The sequence below is a fragment of the Pseudorca crassidens genome, chromosome 19 (genome assembly GCF_039906515.1).
Source record: "Pseudorca crassidens isolate mPseCra1 chromosome 19, mPseCra1.hap1, whole genome shotgun sequence".
NCBI lineage: Eukaryota > Metazoa > Chordata > Mammalia > Artiodactyla > Delphinidae > Pseudorca > Pseudorca crassidens.
Window position 1 is genome coordinate 19,007,421 of NC_090314.1, and position 17,468 is coordinate 19,024,888.

Consider the following 17,468-nt stretch of genomic DNA (forward strand, 5'->3'; position numbering starts at 1 on the left):
TCAGACTCATTAGGTGCCTTCTAAATTAAAATGAAAAATTTTCATTCAGTTAGTTAAAAAGTAAAAAAGCTCACTAATATCTTTTGCTTAGGTTTGAGAATACCAGTGCAATTCACTGTGGTTTGGTGTCCAGATCTCTAGTTTTAATAATCTTACTCACGTCATATAGCAGTCAAATTCCAAATATAATAAGCAATTCAGACAGCAATTCATAAATATGTAAATATAAAAATAGAAAAGAATTTGCATACTAAAACACACATCTGGAACTCTTTCCTCTTTTTTTTCATACCAAATTGTATTTCACCTGTAACAGCTGATAAAAACATTCAATGCAGCTAAGTAGAAAAACTTGATTAAAGAACAAAGGAGGACCTGACCAGGAGATCAAGTAACCAAGCAGCAAAGATGCCACAACACTGTGGTAGGTGCTGGGGAAAAAAAGAAGTACTCTAGCAGACACAGTCACTACCCTCATAGGGCTTACAAATGTAGTCAGTCAGACAGGGCAAACGCTCCACAACTGGTGTACAGTGGAAGATGGCACAGATATGGAGGTACTTCAAGTACATGGAAAGAACTCCATGGGTGGTAGAAGGGGTCGATCAATGAAAGAACCTAGAATGGATTCAAATCAAACACATTCAGCTTTTCATGTATTGGTAAGTCAGAACACCCACTACCAGAATGTTTGCTGTGGGATATGTTTCAGCACTACAGTTCCTCACCTCCCTCCCCTTAAAAAAAAATTCCCTTAGCACCAACTTTAAGTTAAAACTTCTACAAATCACATCACCATTTGATAGAAATGTAGGTGAATAACATCTTTAGAACATAGTCAAGAATGCTGCAACCCATTTCCCTTTCAGCATCTCTAGTTCTTAGCACTGCATGCAAAGCACTAAAATGAAAGAAAGCATCCAGGTCTAAGAAAATCCAAACAAATTCTCAGTAAATCAATGACAAAATTTAAAGCAAGGAATGATCTTTTTCCTGCCCCCTGCCCCCCCACTTTGAAATCCTCAAGGGCTGGACAAGGAACAGCAGTTCACAGTGCAGTCCCTGAGGACAGGATATGGAAGGGACGAGAGGAAGGCAAGAACAGGCAAGGTCCCTGAGCAGAGACTGAAAAGGCACCATTACCGGCTGCATTCTTTCCCACCAGGAATCCCACACACCTTGGAGAACTTGCTGGGAAAACACTGGACTTCACCAGTTTAAAAAAAGACGGATCGATCACTTAGTAGCCTAGTTTATAAAATCTGAAATGTAAATAAAGATGGCCAGATATAATGCAAAAATGAAACATGTCAATTATAGCCTGAAAAGCAATGACGAAAGGAGACATTTACTAGGCTAGTTCCAAAGAGTTCGTTCTCCTGTGGTGATGAGGGCTTTTCTATACATTAACAAGAATCTTTTCTTTTTTTAAATTGAGGTATAGTTGAAGGAATCTATTTTTGAAGCACTGAAAACATCAATTCACCTATCCACACCAGAATACTTAATCCTTGGGGGGAAAAGCTCAGTTCACTCTAGTTTTGAAAGAAATAGGACCCTACAATGAGAAATACATTTTATTATAAACTATCAATCTTCCTAAGAAGGACAAATAGACAAAATGTTGCATTTAAGAAGCCCTCGGACTTTAAAAAGTATACTAGCACTAGCAAAAGTAGAGAAGTTTCATGTTTAAAAAGTATACTTCCTACTACAGCAGCCAACCAAGGGATAACAGCAACTTACAAGCCACTAAATGACACTAAAACATTACACTGAATGTGGGCCACTGCATAGTTACAGTCTACTGACCTCAATTGTGGTACTCATGTGTGATGCTATATTTAATGCATTCTTATCAAAAGACTAAAGCTACATACTTCCCAACTGTAGCTTTACGGTTTAAAATAAACCACTCATGCAATGACTTAACTGGTTCAACTATGAACCTTATCTTCCTTCTGGGGATCAAGATCACAAATTAAGGAATGAAAAGACAGAAAGAGCAAAGTAGTTATGCAACGTATACCCCAATGACAAGACTATTATAAAGAATCCAGTTTGGGTCAGTTGTGACATTTGCTGCAATTGGGCAACTGATTCAAACTAAATCGAACATGAGAGATGGCCAAGGTCTGTGTAGAAATAAGCATTCCATGCATTCATCTATTTACTGAATCTCCATTCAGTGGCTTGCTCAGGTTCTACACAATAGGTTTGGTAGACAACAAACTTATGAGAGTTACTCAACAGAGGGTGCTCCACCAACGCTGTCCATGACTCCAAAGCACAAGCCTAGATAACCGATGCCATCAGGCCTCTTTACCAGGTACGGAAGGGTGCCTTCCTACAGTTGAGCTGAGAAGCTTGTTCCACTTGGGTTGACATGGAGAAAACCATGAGAAAGGACTTGCCCAACGACACCCATGAGAAGAAACCAGGAGAGGCTGTGTTTTTCTTTGGATACTCACCAGACGACACCAAAGGCTCCATATCCAATAGGTCTATCCGGCTCAATATCCAGCTGCTGTTGTGGATGATGCGAGTGCTGATGATGGTGCGCCTTAACTGTGGCAGCTGCGGCAGCCTGTACCTGAGCTGGGGCTGCTGCAGCTGGTCCAGGAGCCTGACCCGGTGCCGGTGATGGGAAATACGGCTGCTGCTGCCCAGGGTTTAACATGGCTGCAGCTGCGGCCGCTGCTGCGGCTGCCGCAGCTGCAGAGGAGGTATGCTGCTGTACGGGGTGGACAGCAGCAGCCGACCCGGGATGAAGATGGTGCTGAGGGTGGTGGTGGTGGTGAAGGTGAGGAGGAGGGAGGTGTGGAAGGTGGTGGTGATGGTGGTGGTGGTGCCCTGCTGCTGCCGCAGATGTACCGCCATTGTAAGCCGCCATCATTTTTGCGTTGGCTCTTGCGCCACAAAGAGACATTCAAAAAAAAATGCCCTTTGATTGGAAAGCAAACTGGGTCAAGCTGTCATTTGGCCATTTAAAAATGAAGAAAAAACTCACTCACTCCACCTCCAAAATCATGGAGCGGAAGTGGCTTTATGTCTTCATCAGTCAATCCAGACAAGTTAGAGGATCTTGGTGTTTAATTTGGGGGTGAGTGTGTGTGGAAGGGTGTGGGTTGCCCCAAAAAATAAAAGAAAAGAGAAAAGAAAAAGAAAAAGGAAAAAGGGACCCCTTCCCCCCACGTTTCCTGCCACAAGTGGGTACTAAAACTCCATCCTTAATTCGGGGGAGGTTCCAACTTTGAATGTGGGAATAAAGGCCAAACCTCCCGACCCCCTGAACTCCACACGCGAAAAGGATCAGGTAACACACCACCCTGGGAATCTTGTAAGAGGCTTGACTCATCTACCCCTTCCATTCCCACATCCTTTTCTAAACACCTACCACCTCCTCAAAAATGCAACTGAAAAAAATTCCAACCACCCCAAAGTGAAAAGATGGGGGGAAATGTTCAGGGAAACTAGCTCCCCCCCTCGAACTCTCAGGCCTTCCTACATCTCCCCCTACTCCTCGTCAGGTTGACCTGATTGGGGGGGCGGGGGGGGTACTAAACTTTCCCGAACAGAAAAGAGCCAGGGAAGGAGGCAGGAGGGACAGAGTGAGCAGAGGAGGCGACAGGGCAGGACAGAGAGGAGAAAGAGAACCGGGGCAAAGTGAAGGTAAGGAGGTGCGGGGAGCAATGAAAGAGAGGTGGGCAGCACTCGGACGCCCAGACACAGGGAACCGCCCCGGGAGGAGGTTAAGGTCCCGGGGCCAAAGAATGGGAGCCCCGGGAGACGGGCGGGGTGCAGTCGGAAGCGGGCTGACTCCTGCCCCCGCCGCCGGCTGCTTCTGCTGAGGAGGGTTGGGGGGGAGAGCGGGTGGGTCCCCCCGCGCGATGGCCCCCGCAGGGCTCAAGGCTGCTCCGTCTCCCCCCCTCCCCCCCACCCGGCTTCCGTCCCCGCGGCCGCTTTCTCCTCAGCCGCCGCGGCCGCTTTCTCCTCGAGCCGCCGCCTCCTCAGCCGCCGGTGCCGCCGCGGCCGGACTCACCTCCCCTAGCAAAGCCGGATAGAGCGGAGCCAGCGGCGGACACGCGCAACCAGCCGCCGAGGCCCCGCCCCCGCCTCACACTGACCGGCTACCCTAGCCAATCCACGCCCACCTGTCCGCGTCCGCCTCCAATCCCGGGCCGGGAGCTTCAGACAGGCGCACTGTTCGGCCAGTGGCGACAGAGTGTGGGTCTCCTGGGGAAATCCCGCCCCCGAGCCGGGATGGGCAGATCGAAAGACCAATCAAAAGGCAGAGTTGGGCCTGACCGACAAGACCAAAAGCGAATTAAACACCAAAGATCTCCGTGACATTTTCTTTCGCCTTTCTCCTCTTTTCTTTTTCTTCTTTTATTTTTTTGGCAGGAGCAGGAAGCTGCGTGCTAATCCCGCCTGCAAAAGCTGGAAGAGAGGGGTGGAACGAAAGAACCAATCGTGAGCCGGGCACCAAGAACAGAGCAACCAATCATTGGCTTGAAGAGGAAGTGGGCTGAGACTGGGACCAGATAGACACTTGATTTGACAAATGGAAAAAAAGACTGATCTCGGTCCCACCCTTCAGGTCTCCTATAGGTCAGGATTATGGCGAATTCGCTGTCATATCAGCGATGATCAAGGGGCGGGGCCAAGTGTAAGGGGTGTGGTCTAAAGACGGGGGCGGGACCTAGATGAAGAAGGCGGAGTCCAAATCATCCATTGATTGGAATCATCTACTACTCCTTTTAAAAACATCAGGTGTGGAGAAATAGGAGCAAAAGGGGATGTCGAGCTTCAGAAACTCAACCAAGGTTATTCAACAAGACAGTCACTGAAGAAACTCAGTAGACTGACAGTTCATAGCCTACAGCTGGTCCTCCATGGCTAATCCTCATAGTGGCAGAAAGACGCGTTATTTCGTTTTCACAACTACATGCTCATTGAACGATAGGGCTATTGATACTAATTAAGACAACAAAAATAATAAACTTAACCACAAAGACTGTAATTTTCTCCCATATTTTCTAATAAGTTCTAGTCATTGAAATCTTACTAAAATAACATCTTTCACTTTCACATAACCTCACTTATCTTAATATATTTTTCTTTAAAAATATGAAATAATAAGCTTACAGTACCTTACCCTTACTAAAATTGTGCACTCAATCCTGGAAATCATCATTGATTCCTCTTTTGCCTGCCCACTCCTCCCCTTCTAGTCAATCATCAAGCCTTAAACGCTTTTGAACACTTCTAAACACACACACCCTTCTCCCCAGTCACCACAGTATTACCCAAATGCATGCCACTAGCATCTTTAATTAACGCATCTCCCTGCCTGCAGGCTTGCTCTCCTCTAATCCACCCTCCACTGAGAGCATTGCAATCTTTTAAAAATACAAGTCTGACCACACCCCTACCTTTGAAAAAAGTCAATAAGTCTAAATAGCCCAGCTAGATCTGGTTCCCGCCTTCCTCAGCAGTCTTATCTCTCACCTCAACCCTCTATGCTCCAGACATTCTGAATTTCTTTCAGTTCCTCAAAATGGTTTGTTGCCTCCAAGCCTTCAAGCATATCTTCAGCTCCAAACACTCCCCACTCCACTCCTCTAACTTATAGTTCAGGTCTTCACTTTTTTTTCTGGAAAGCTTTCCCTAACCCTGTGGTAGAGTAAGTGCTTCTGTTATATAGATATATAACAAGGCACTACCTCCCTCATAGCACTGAGAACTCTTTATTTTTTAATTGTTTACTGAGTTTGACCGGGACAGAAAGCTTGTCTGTCTCACTCTGTGATATGCCCGGTTCCTTGGGCAGAGTCTAAAAGGTGAAGGTAATAAAGATTTGCATGCGTCTCTGAGAAAAGAAGTGGGTACCAGTCCAAGCTCTGCTATTCAGTAGCTTTATGACTTAGGCAATTTAACTTTTCTGAGTTTCAGTTGCCTCGACTGAAAATGAAGGTAATAATATATGCCTCATCACGTAGAGTTGGGGATTAAATTAAGGTGATACGTTTTAAAGTTCCTGGCAATATATGTTCATTCTCTTTCAATCAGAATCTTGGGGGTGGGGGGCAGGAATCTGTTTAATAAGCCCTCCAGGTGATTCTTACATGCACTAAAGTTTGAGAAGCACTGGCCTAAAGGGGCTGAGTCAACTTTACTTTTCTGTATCTAGTATAGCACCTGGCACCTAGAAAGTGCTCAATGCGTGTGAAATAAAGAAATACATCCAATTCACCAGAAAATTATTGCATATGAAGAGCTATTTATTCCTGCCACAGATATTTACTGAGCACCGACTCTATCTAGGCATTGTGCTAGGTGCAACAATAGGGGAAGGGAGACACAAATTAACAGTCTGCCCTTGAGGAAGGAGCTCTAAGTCTGGTGCGAGAGTTTCCAAAATGATGTGTGCACACACCAAGCGGTGCACAAAGTGAGCCACTGGGCTCCACAAGGAAATTAGTACAACTTCTATTTCTGCTTATTTTTTATTTCATCTTTTTAAAGTGTCCATTTTGTCAGTGTTTTATAATGTACATAATATACAGAGTTGTGTACATGTATATTATGTATAAATAAATAAAATATGTAAATTGGGGATTTATGCTCCAAAAATTTATAAAAAATATTGGGAAATCACTAGTCTAGTGACTATTTAATGTCCATGATTTAGATCAGCTCTGTCCAATGGAAATATGGAGAGTAACATAAAAATTTTAAATGTTCTAGTAGTCATATTAAAAAGTTAAAAGAAACTAATTCTATTTGTAATTTAATATATTTTATCTAAATCAACATATCCAAAATTTGTTATTTTAAACATATAATCAATGTAAAAAGAAAGATTGTGTATATATGTATATATATTTTGATACTAAGTCTTCGAAATCTCGTCTGTATTTTGCATTAACAGCATATCTCAACTAAATCAAAAATTCAGTTTCCTCCATCGTACTAGTCACATTTCAAGTGCTCAATAGCCTCATGTGGCTAGTGGCTATCATATTAGACAGCACAGATATAGATCATGGGTTTGAATCCCTGCTCTGCCCCTTACTAGCTGTATGATCTTGGGCAAGTTCCTTAACCTATCTTAGTCTGAATTTCCTTGTCCATAAAATAGAGAGGATCCCTTACTTCTCCAACAGTTGCGATGATTCAAATAGACAATAATGGAAAGCACAAGCCCAGGGCCTGCCCGGCTCCTCATGGGGGCAGTAAGTGGAGTGGTTACTGTTAGTATTACACTCCAAGGCAAAGTGTCCTACGTGTCAGATGAGAAATACACTTCGGGCACTGCTCAGTTCACATCCCCAGCATTCCATCCACATGGAGCCGGCCTGACAGACACTCAATTCCCCTTAAACACATCACCAGACAGTACAATATCTGGCCCTTTCCATTCTGCTCCATTTTCGAGAGCTGAGCATGATGAACAAGAAGTTGGAAGTGACTCAGCAGGATAGCACTTAAAGCCTAAAAAAAGCACGCAGGACATCAGAATGCATAAGCAGGAATAGAATGTGCAGGAAGTGGGAGGTGATCTTCCCTTTCTTCCAAGAACTGGCTCCCCCCCATGAGTTGTCTGCGGAGACTATGCGGCTTTGAGCACTTAACAGTTTTGAGCTTTAGTTTCTTCATCTACTTTGAAGTAGAAAATATCTACTGCGAAGGGATATTGAGAGGATTAAATAAGGTTATGTATTAACATATGAAAGACCTAGCACAGTGCCTGACACAGATCAGCCACTCAATACAGGTAGCTTCCTTCCCATTTCTAGGTATTGGTTATTGATCAATTTTTCCCCTGGTGTCTCCATTCCCAGTGCTCTTCAGAGAAACGGGTCATGGTAAGAAGCTGGGACTGGGTAAGGCCAGACAAATCCAGGTTCATGAGTTGTCCAGGCCTTCTGAAGCCTTCTATCATCCCCAGAGCTCAACTCAACAACATAGCTTAAGCCCCACGAGAGCTCCCTTTGCATGAATCTGAGGACTTTGGTCTCATCTTACCCCTCTCCATCTTTCAGCCCCTGGGTGAGATATTCGTCCCAACTCCAAACCCCAAGACCAAACTTTAGCCCTGACTCATGTCCTTGGCCAGGAGAACCAGGCAACGTTCAACACTTTCCCCCTTCCCAGGTGAATCAGTGATGAACATTTTATCTTAGTTTTATTAAAAAGTTTTAAACTATGTGATAAAATTGATATGTTTAACATTTATAGGTGCCCTTTGTCATTCTGACTTCTTAAATCAATAACTGAAAGTATAACTCACATGCATTGGACAAACAATAAAATAAGGCATCTTTCATAATATCATACAGGAAATGTCCTATGGATCCATTTTCAGCTTGGACTCCAAATGTGATAAGATACTTTTCACTAAAAGGGCAATGAGGAGCCTCGTACAAAACTTCCACCTAGGGGCTTCCCTGGTGGCGCAGTGGTTGAGAGTTTGCCTGCCGATGCAGGGGACACGGGTTCGTGCCCCGGTCCGGGAAGACCCCACATGCCGCGGAGCAGCTGGGCCAGTGAGCCGTGGCCGCTGAGCCTGCGCGTCCGGAGCCTGTGCTTCGCAATGGGAGAGGCCACAACAGTGAGAGGCCCACATACCGCAAAAAAAAAAAAAAAACAAAAAACAAAAAAAAAACTTCCACCTATCCACTCCCAGTACATCAAGTTGCAGAGCTCAGCCTCCAGGACGGAATAAAGTTTGCCCTCCCTAAAAGCCCTCAAACACAGTGATCCCAGGTTACAAAGAGAGCTGCGGCCTTAAATCGCCATTCCTAGATTAGCAGGTGAAACCAAGTTCTCTAAGACCACACTGAGCACTGTGTAGGCAAAGAATAAGACGGGTTCCAATGCCTTGCTGCAAATTGGAATCACCTGGGGATCTTTAAAAATTACTGAAAGCCTGGCTTCAGTGATGTGAGGGTAAATGTTTAACACTCAGCTCTTCAGAAAGAAAGAAAAAAAAAAGCTCTGATTTGTAACCCATTTCCATGGTATGAAAACTTCTACCATCGTTGATTTCAAGTTACCAGTATGACTTCACTAAAGGTGGAACTGGGAAGAGATATACACAACAGTCTCCTAAGGCACGTGGCAGCTGACCACTGCCTGGCATCCAACCACCCCATTTATCTGGTATGGGGTCTGGCCTGGGCATCAGTATTTTTTAAATCTTCGCAGTAGATTCTAATGTGTTTGCAGCAAGCTTGGAACCACTGGGCTAAGGGCCTCATGATAAAGGCCCAGAAGCAAGAAACAGGCCACTTCACTGTCTTTCAGTGAAAAATATAACTGACAACTAGATTTAACATTTGCCTCCTCATGTCAGTACATTTTCTCCCACTAGGCAAGCCTCCACAGGAAACTAAATCATTGGCAGAAGGTTGCTCAGTGGGCATGGTCTCAGGGCACAGGGTGGAGGAGTGGAGGGGAGGCTGGTGGGACATCTGAAGAGCCAAGGTCATTTTACCAATGTAATTGTCTGACTGGAGATCCCTGGTGGTGCCGGAAACACTGATAAATTCCCCCTCTGGGACACCCCTCCAGGGATATCATGAGTCTTCTATTAAAACCGTCTGTATTCTGACTGGGTGGCAAGCACTTGATTTGCTTAATTCTTAATTGTTACACTTTCAGCTGTGCTGATTGAACCCTAGTCATTTTGGTTGAAGTGTACCTACCTCTCCACAGGGGAGGTGAGGGAGGAAAGGAGTTTTCTTCTAGAGATGGCTAACTGGGCCCCCATCTCTGGGTTCCCATAGCCCCTTCTGCTTATTTCTCTCATGGTGCTTATAACACAGCATCACAGATGTTTACTTGTCTGATGCTCTGGGAGCTCCCTAAAGGCAGAGACTGTGTTCCTGTTTTTCTCTGCATCCCCAGTGCCCAGTGTTGGTTCTTAAGTTGAAGTAAAACGAGCTCGTCCATCACATTATAAAGTATTTTTATCTTATTTTTTAAACACAAATAATTCACAAATAGATTGTTGTTTAAAATTTTTCCATTTTCTATTTAACCAAATTCTCCTTTGACCCTCTCATCCAGTCCTACTCTCCTCGGAGGTAACCATTATTCTCAGATAAGTGTGCATCCCAACTAGACTATTTTATGGTCATTTACACACACACATACACAAACACACACACACACAGAGAAATAGAAATATATGTTTTTTGTGTGTGTGTTTTAAAAATATGTGCTACAGGGCCTCCCTGGTGGCACAGTGGTTGAGAGTCCGCCTGCCGATGCAGGGGACGTGGGTTCGTGTCCCGGTCCGGGAAGATCCCACATGCCGCGGAGCGGCTGGGCCCATGAGCCATGGCCGCTGAGCCTGTGCGTCCGGAGCCTGTGCTCTGCAACGGGAGAGGCCACAACAGGGAGAGGCCCGCGTACCGCAAAAAAAAACCACCAAAAAACAAAAAACGTGCTACAGAAACTAACACACCATTGTAAAGCAATTATACTCCAGTAAAGATGTTAAAAAAAAATACGTGGTATTATCCTACACATCTAGTCTTTATAACATGCTTTTTCACTTAACAATATGTTTTGGGGATCTTTTCGTAATTATTTAATGTATTTATTGTTCTGCTTTGTTCTTTCAAAATGTTGAATTCGAAAGGAGACCCTGAAACAAGGATTCAAGCACAAGTACTTTATGTGAGAGGTGATACTAGAAAATACCAGTAGAAGGATGGGGAAGTGAGACAACGAAGGGAAGGAAGCCAATAAAAGGTGTTTTATCAAGCAAGTCATCACTGTAGGTAACCAGAGCTCAAGTCCTCGGGGAACTCTGGGAGTCAGTGTATGACCTGAGTGTGGAACCCTCTACCTGAAGAGAGCTGGGGCATCACCTCCCATCTACCATTGGTTGAGGGCTGCTTCAGAGAGGGATTCATTCCCCAGTACTTTTGGTTTGCCATGCTCCTGGGCAGAGAGCACTCTGGTGGCCAGAGAAAGTCCTCAGACAAGGAGATGCAGGTGCTAGCAGTAAAAAGTCAGCAGGCATACAGAGACATCGTAAATCCCAGGTTCTATGGGTACAGCACTGACAGGGTCTGCTACAGAGCAGGTATGCCTTACTTTATTATATCATTTTCCATTTAAGTTGCTTACATTTTTTAGCTTTTACAAACAAGGCTTTCACAAGTGTTCCCATCCATGCTCCTTACACATGCATGCAAATATTTCTCTAGGGTAGATGCCTACAAGTGGGTCCATCCATCACTCAATGTTTCTCTCTAATTTTATTCTCCCAGGTGAGGGAATGCCTACTGTGATCCACTCTGAACTCCAGGCTGCCAGAGTGTGAATGTCTTCTCTTCCTTAGTCTCTCAATCTTGCCTTTTCAGGAATTCTTCCACGCTTAAAGAGATGAGTGCATCTAATGACTTTCCTACCACACTGGATGGAATTCCCATGGCCTTGTCATTTTTCTCCACAGGCATCCCTATGATGTTACTCTTGTCTTCTGCCTTCAAAATCTGTTGCTGCTGGTATATTTCAGATTATAAGTCATCCTCTGGTAATAAAAATCAAACTTCAGAGCAATGGCTTCTACTTGGACAGATACTTCACCTCTATTTATCTACCTAGGCAGGCCATCATTTCCAAATAAAGAGCACTTGTTTACAACCTGAGACAGCATGTGGGCAATCCTTTTTATACAGTAGCTAGCACAAGGACACAATTAGGACTTAAAAATTTTCAGTTCAAAAAATCAATTCAAATTTTTATTTTTACTTTTTATGTCAATATTATGGATCTGTAGTGTATATCCAATAAATATTTTAACTTTAATAAATTTTGACAAACATACATAGTGACACCATGTAATCACTACCCCAATCAAAATACAGAGCATTTCTATCCTTGTCCCTTTTCAGCCAATCCTTCCCACCCTTGACCCAAGGAACCACTTTTTTTGCTTCCCATCCCTATAGATTAGTTTTGCCTGTTCTAGAATATCATGTAAATGCAATTATACAGTAATTACTCTCATGTAAGTTTTCTTTCACTTAAAATGTTTTTGAGATTCACCCATGTTTTTGCACGTATGAGTAGATCTTTTTATTATTATTATCATTGAGTAGTATTCCATTGCATAGGTGGATCACAGAGTTTGCTTATCCATCCATCAGCTGATGAACTTTGGGGTTATTCCCAGCTTTGGGCAATTATAAATAAAGCTGCTATAAATGTATGTATATAGATTTTTGTGTGGACATATGTTTTCATTTCCCTTGCGTAAAGACCTCGAAATAGGAATGCTGGATAGTAATGTAAGTGTATGTTTACTTTTATAAGACACAGCCAAACTATTTTCAAAGTTATAAGTAACATTTTACTTTTTCACCAATAAATTATGAGTTCCAGTTGCTCATCCTCACCAACACCTGGGACCATAATCTTTTTAATTATGGCCATTTTAGTGGATGCATGGTGGTATTACTTTGTGGTTTTAATTTGTATTTCCCTTCTTACTAATGATGGTAACCATATTTTCATGTTCTCATTGGTCATTTGTATAACTTTTTTGGTGAAGTACCCTTTTGAAACATTGAGGGTAGCTATCCTTTATATATTCTGTATATAAGTCTTTTGTTATATATTTGTATTGTGAATATTTTCCCCCAGTCTATGGCTGCTTTATCAACTTTTCTTAACAGTGTTTTTGAAGAACAGTAGTTTTAAATTTTGATAAAGTGAAATTCATCCATTTTTTTCTTTTATGGCTTGTGCTTTGGTGCCCTGTCTATAAAATTTTTGCCTACCATAAGGCCACAGGATTTTTTTCTTATATTTTTATCTTTTACATTTAAGTCTATGATTCAGAGTTTATTTTTGTATATGGTGGTGAGGTAAGGGTCAAAGGGTTTTGGGGGGATTCCCCCCATTTGGATATCCAGTCGTCCCAGCATCATTTGTTGAAAAGACTATCTTTGCTCCATTGAATCACCTTAGTACCTTTGTTGAAAGATAATTTTACCAGATATGTGTAGGTCTACTTCTGTAAATTCTATTCTGTTTCACTGAACTGTGTCTGTCCTTATGCCAATACCATATTGTCTTAATAAATATAGCTTTAAATTACATCTTGAAATCAAGTAATTTAAATCCTCCACCTCAGTTCTTTTTTTTCCAAAACTGTTTTGGTTATTCTAGGTCATTTGCACTTCCATATAAATTTTGAAATCAGCTTGTCAAATTCTAACCAAAAAAAAAAAAAAGCCTTCAGGGATTTGGATTGTTACTTCATTGAGTTCATAGATCAGTTTGAGGAGAATTGACATCTTAACAACATTGAGTCTTCCAACCCATGAACGCAGTATATCTCTTTGTTTATTTAGGTTTTCTTTAATTTTCCCAGGCAATGTTTTGTACTATTTGGTGTACAGGTCTTTTTTATAAATTTATTTATTTTTGGCTGCATTGGGTTTTTGTTGCTGTGCGCGGGCTTTCTCTAGTTGCAAGGAGCAGGGGCTACTCTTCACTGCGGTGCGTGGGCTTCTCATCGAGGTGGCTTCTCTTGTTGTGGAGCACGGGCTCTAGGTGCGTGGGCTTCAATAGTTGCAGCACGCAGGCTTAGCAGTTGTGGCTTGTGGGCTCCAGAGCGCAGGCTCAGTAGTTGTGGCGCACGGACCTAGTTGCTCCGCGGCATGTGGGATCCTCCCGGTCGAGGGCTCGAACCCTCGTCCCCTGCACTGGCAGGCGGACTCCCAAACACTGTGCCACCAGGGAAGTCCAGGTTCTTGAACATATTATTGTTGAACAACATAGTATTATTCTTGAACAACACCAGATCTTGAACATATTATTTTAAATTTATCTGGAAGTATTTCAAGATTTTTAATGTTATTGTAAATGGCATTGGTTTTTAAATTTCATTTTCCACTGGTTCATTGCTGTTATATAGAAATACATTTTTTATAGTGACTTTGTATTCTGTGGCCTTGCTAAATTCATTTATTAGTTGTAGTAGCTTTTTCTTCTAGATCCTTGAGGATTCTCTAATCTTATTAATCTATAAATAAAAAGTTTATCTCTTCCTTTCCAATATTTAGGCCTTTTATTTATCTTTCTTGACTTATTGCACTAGTTAGGACCTTCAATGAACTGTTTAATAGAAGTGGTGAGAACAAACTTCCCTGCCTTGTTCCCAGTCTTAGGAAACAACCTTCTAACATTTAGTCTTTCAGCATTAAGTATGATGTTATCAGTAGGTTTTTTACAGATGTTCATTGTCAAGTTCAGGAAGTTCCCCACTAGTTTTAACCTGCAAGTATTTTTAGTTTCATTGTTTACATTTCACCATGATAAAAGATGTTGGAACTCTAGGTCTCGGTTCTGTTTCCTCTGGTAGTATTATGTAAAGAGCATGGTTTTGGAGTCAGACAGACTTGAACTCTGCCACTTTACAGCTGTACAAACTTATTCAAATTCTCTATCTTCCACCTCAATTTCCTCACTTGTAAAATAAAGATGACTAATTTTTCAATTTTATTGTGAATGATATTTGGTTTTTTTGCATGTATCTGGCACAAAGTAGACACTCAAAAAACATTATTACCCTCTCTCTATCCCTTGCCTTCTTTTTGCGGTACGCGGGCCTCTCACTGTTGTGGTCTCTCCGGTTGCGGAGCACAGGCTCCGGACGCGCAGGCTCAGCGGCCATGGCTCACGGGCCCAGCCGCTCCGCGGCATGTGGGATCTTCCCGGACCGGGGCACGAACCCGCATCCCCTGCATCGGCAGGCGGACTCCCAACCACTGCGCCACCAGGGAAGCCCCCCTTGCCTTCTTTTAGTAACATGCTTTTGACTTTATAATGACATTTATGATGTCTGCCTAAATCTCACAGTAGGGTTTTCTAAAATGGGTATTGGTCACATAGGAAGGTCAAGATCTCATTGGTGGATGACAATTCCATGGTTTACCATAACGTGACATCAAATCAGGTGCTTCCCTCTGCTGACTGCAGATTCCATAATTATTCCCAAGCTAAGACTTTCTGCGATTAACATGTTGTCCCAACCAATACACTGTTGCAAATGATACCTAATTATATCATGTCCACTTCTTTTAATAGTATATCCAGAGAGGATGATTCACAAGTCTTGGCTCCAATTCAGATGTACAGAGAAACTTTATTGTTAGTCCATACACACGTCTTCTTAGGCCTGAAATTCCCCTGCTCTGAACACAGCAGGAGTCAAGGATACTAGGGCAAAAAGTGTTATAACTCCCAGGGAAGTGCTTCCAAATGCCAGTCTCAGAGCAAATGCCTGATTGAAGTGTTTCACAGAGACCTCTGTAGAACAAGAAATATAAGGATGATTTGTGAGTTCTTCATAGAGCTAAATGTACCATTCCTTATTCTAAGATTCTCTCTCTCCTACCTTTTTGGTGTGAATGTCCCCATATTGTTGTTTTATGATGATATTTATTATCCTTATTTGTTAAAAGAAGTTAGCAAAATTATCTTCATCTACTGCACACCACCAATTAAAAACATAAGTTACTGGGACTTCCCTGGTGGTACAGTGGTTAAGAATCCGCCTGCCAATGCAGGGGACACGGGTTCGAGCCCTGGTCTGGGAAGATCCCACATGCCGTGGAGCAACTAAGCCCGTGCGCCACAACTACTGAGCCTGTGCTCTAGAGCCCGCGAGTTACAACTACTGAGCCCATGTGCCACAACTACCGAAGCCCGCACACCTGGAGCCCAGTGCTCTGCAACAAGAGAAGCCACCGCAATGAGAAGCCTGCACACCGCAACGAAGAGTAGCGCTGCAACTAGAGTAAGCCCACACACAGCAACGAAGACCCAATGCAGCCAAAAATAAATAAATAATAAGTTACTGGCCTGCCTGAGAGATAGCAGAGTATTTTTTCCAGGAGTACCTCAGTATGCCTAGATTTGTGTCATGGTAACAGATTGTATATCACCATTATTACTTAGGGCAACTATGGACCTACTTGGAGTCACTTCAGAATTCCAGCCTTTATCCTCTAACCAGGGGTGTCCACTGCAGTGACAAAACTGCAAGGGCCTGGATGCAGAGAGCCTGTGATGCTCTAGTGGATTGAGGCCAGCCTCACCTGACCTGAAAAAAGTGTAACTGTTCAATTTTGTGGCTCTAAACAGGGGGATATATTGGACAAGCTGAAAAAATATAGGTGAACAAGTGCCAAGAGAAAGGGCCCACGTCAACTTGTTGAGTATTTCGGGGAACCCAGGATTTGTGGGAAGCCTGCTGTAGGGTACAGAGACAGATCATGAGTGAGAAGAAGCCCGGCCAACTTGGCTGTGACTTATCCTTAGAAGCCTCCGTTTCCACAGCCGCTAAGTGGAAATGATCACCCTGCCCGTCTCTCTGGAGTATTTGCTTGTGGATTGAATGATAATGGATAGGAGAGTGCTTTGCAAACTACAACGTCCCAGACAAATTTAAGAAATGACTCTCTTTTACTCTGTTGACAATTGAGAAGGCAGTATTTCTAGACATATGACATAGCTCCAGGCAAACGCTTTACTGAGAAGAGATGATGGAAATGTACATGGCCTGTAGGCTAAATACTGTCAGAACGTGTTACCACCAAATAAATCTGGATAATCGTATTTTTAACGCCATGCTCCCAAACGTAGTAACTAGGCAGAAAAGCTCAGCTCTGGTGAAATGCTGGATGCAAACTGGGGTCTGAGGTTCACAAAAAAACAGCCAGGGTCTGCGTCTGCTGCCCATGCCTCCATATTCTGGATAAACTTCTCAGAACACATTTGGGCTACAAAGATATGCTGGTGTAAATTCAGAAGATGTTTTATCTGAAGACCTAACCTAGCGTGAGCAGATTTTTCAAACAATAAATTATTTTAATTGCCCTAAAGTCCATGCTGTTAGAGTATATTCAGATCATAGTCAGTTCTTTAATAGTAACAGTTATCATTAAGTTAAGTGCTACCTATGTAGGGGGACTCTTTTAAGTTCTTCAGTATATTCTCATTTAATCCTCCCAACAAACTTATGAGGAAGGTACTATCAATATCTCCATTTTCAAGATGAGGAAACTCAAGCATAGAGAACTAAGTACCTTACCCAAGGTCATGCTTTTAATAAGTGATGAAGATTGGATTTGGATAAGGCAGTCTCTCCCCATAACCTATTCTGCTCCTCTGTTTTTATTAAACATGTGCTTTATTCCAGACACTGGACCAATAAACTACAGGGATTAACAAAACCAAATCTATGCCCTCTGAAACACACAACCTAATGGGCAAGAGGGAGGCACAAATGATTATGACACAATGTAGTGAGTACTACAATAGACATACTTATCCCTCTCCCCTAACCTACTTCCCTCCAACGCGTTCCTTATCGCCATCTAACAAACTACATATTTACTTGTTTATTATCTGTCTCCTTCTATTAAAACTAT

General features: G+C 42.8%; 1 protein-coding gene across 2 annotated transcripts in view; it reads right to left on the reverse strand.

The window, feature by feature from the left end:
• Window positions 1-4,104, reverse strand: part of NLK (nemo like kinase) — a 147,010-nt gene extending 142,906 nt beyond the window's left edge. For both annotated transcript variants that reach the window (XR_010937577.1, XM_067716311.1), the window contains exon 1: window positions 2,472-4,104. Coding sequence is in view for 1 of the 2 variants with exons in the window: in XM_067716311.1 (XP_067572412.1) it covers window positions 2,472-2,929 (458 nt within the window). In the remaining variant the exon portion in view is untranslated. The remainder of the gene's footprint in view (window positions 1-2,471) is intronic.
• Between the last annotated feature and the right edge of the window lie 13,364 nt (window positions 4,105-17,468).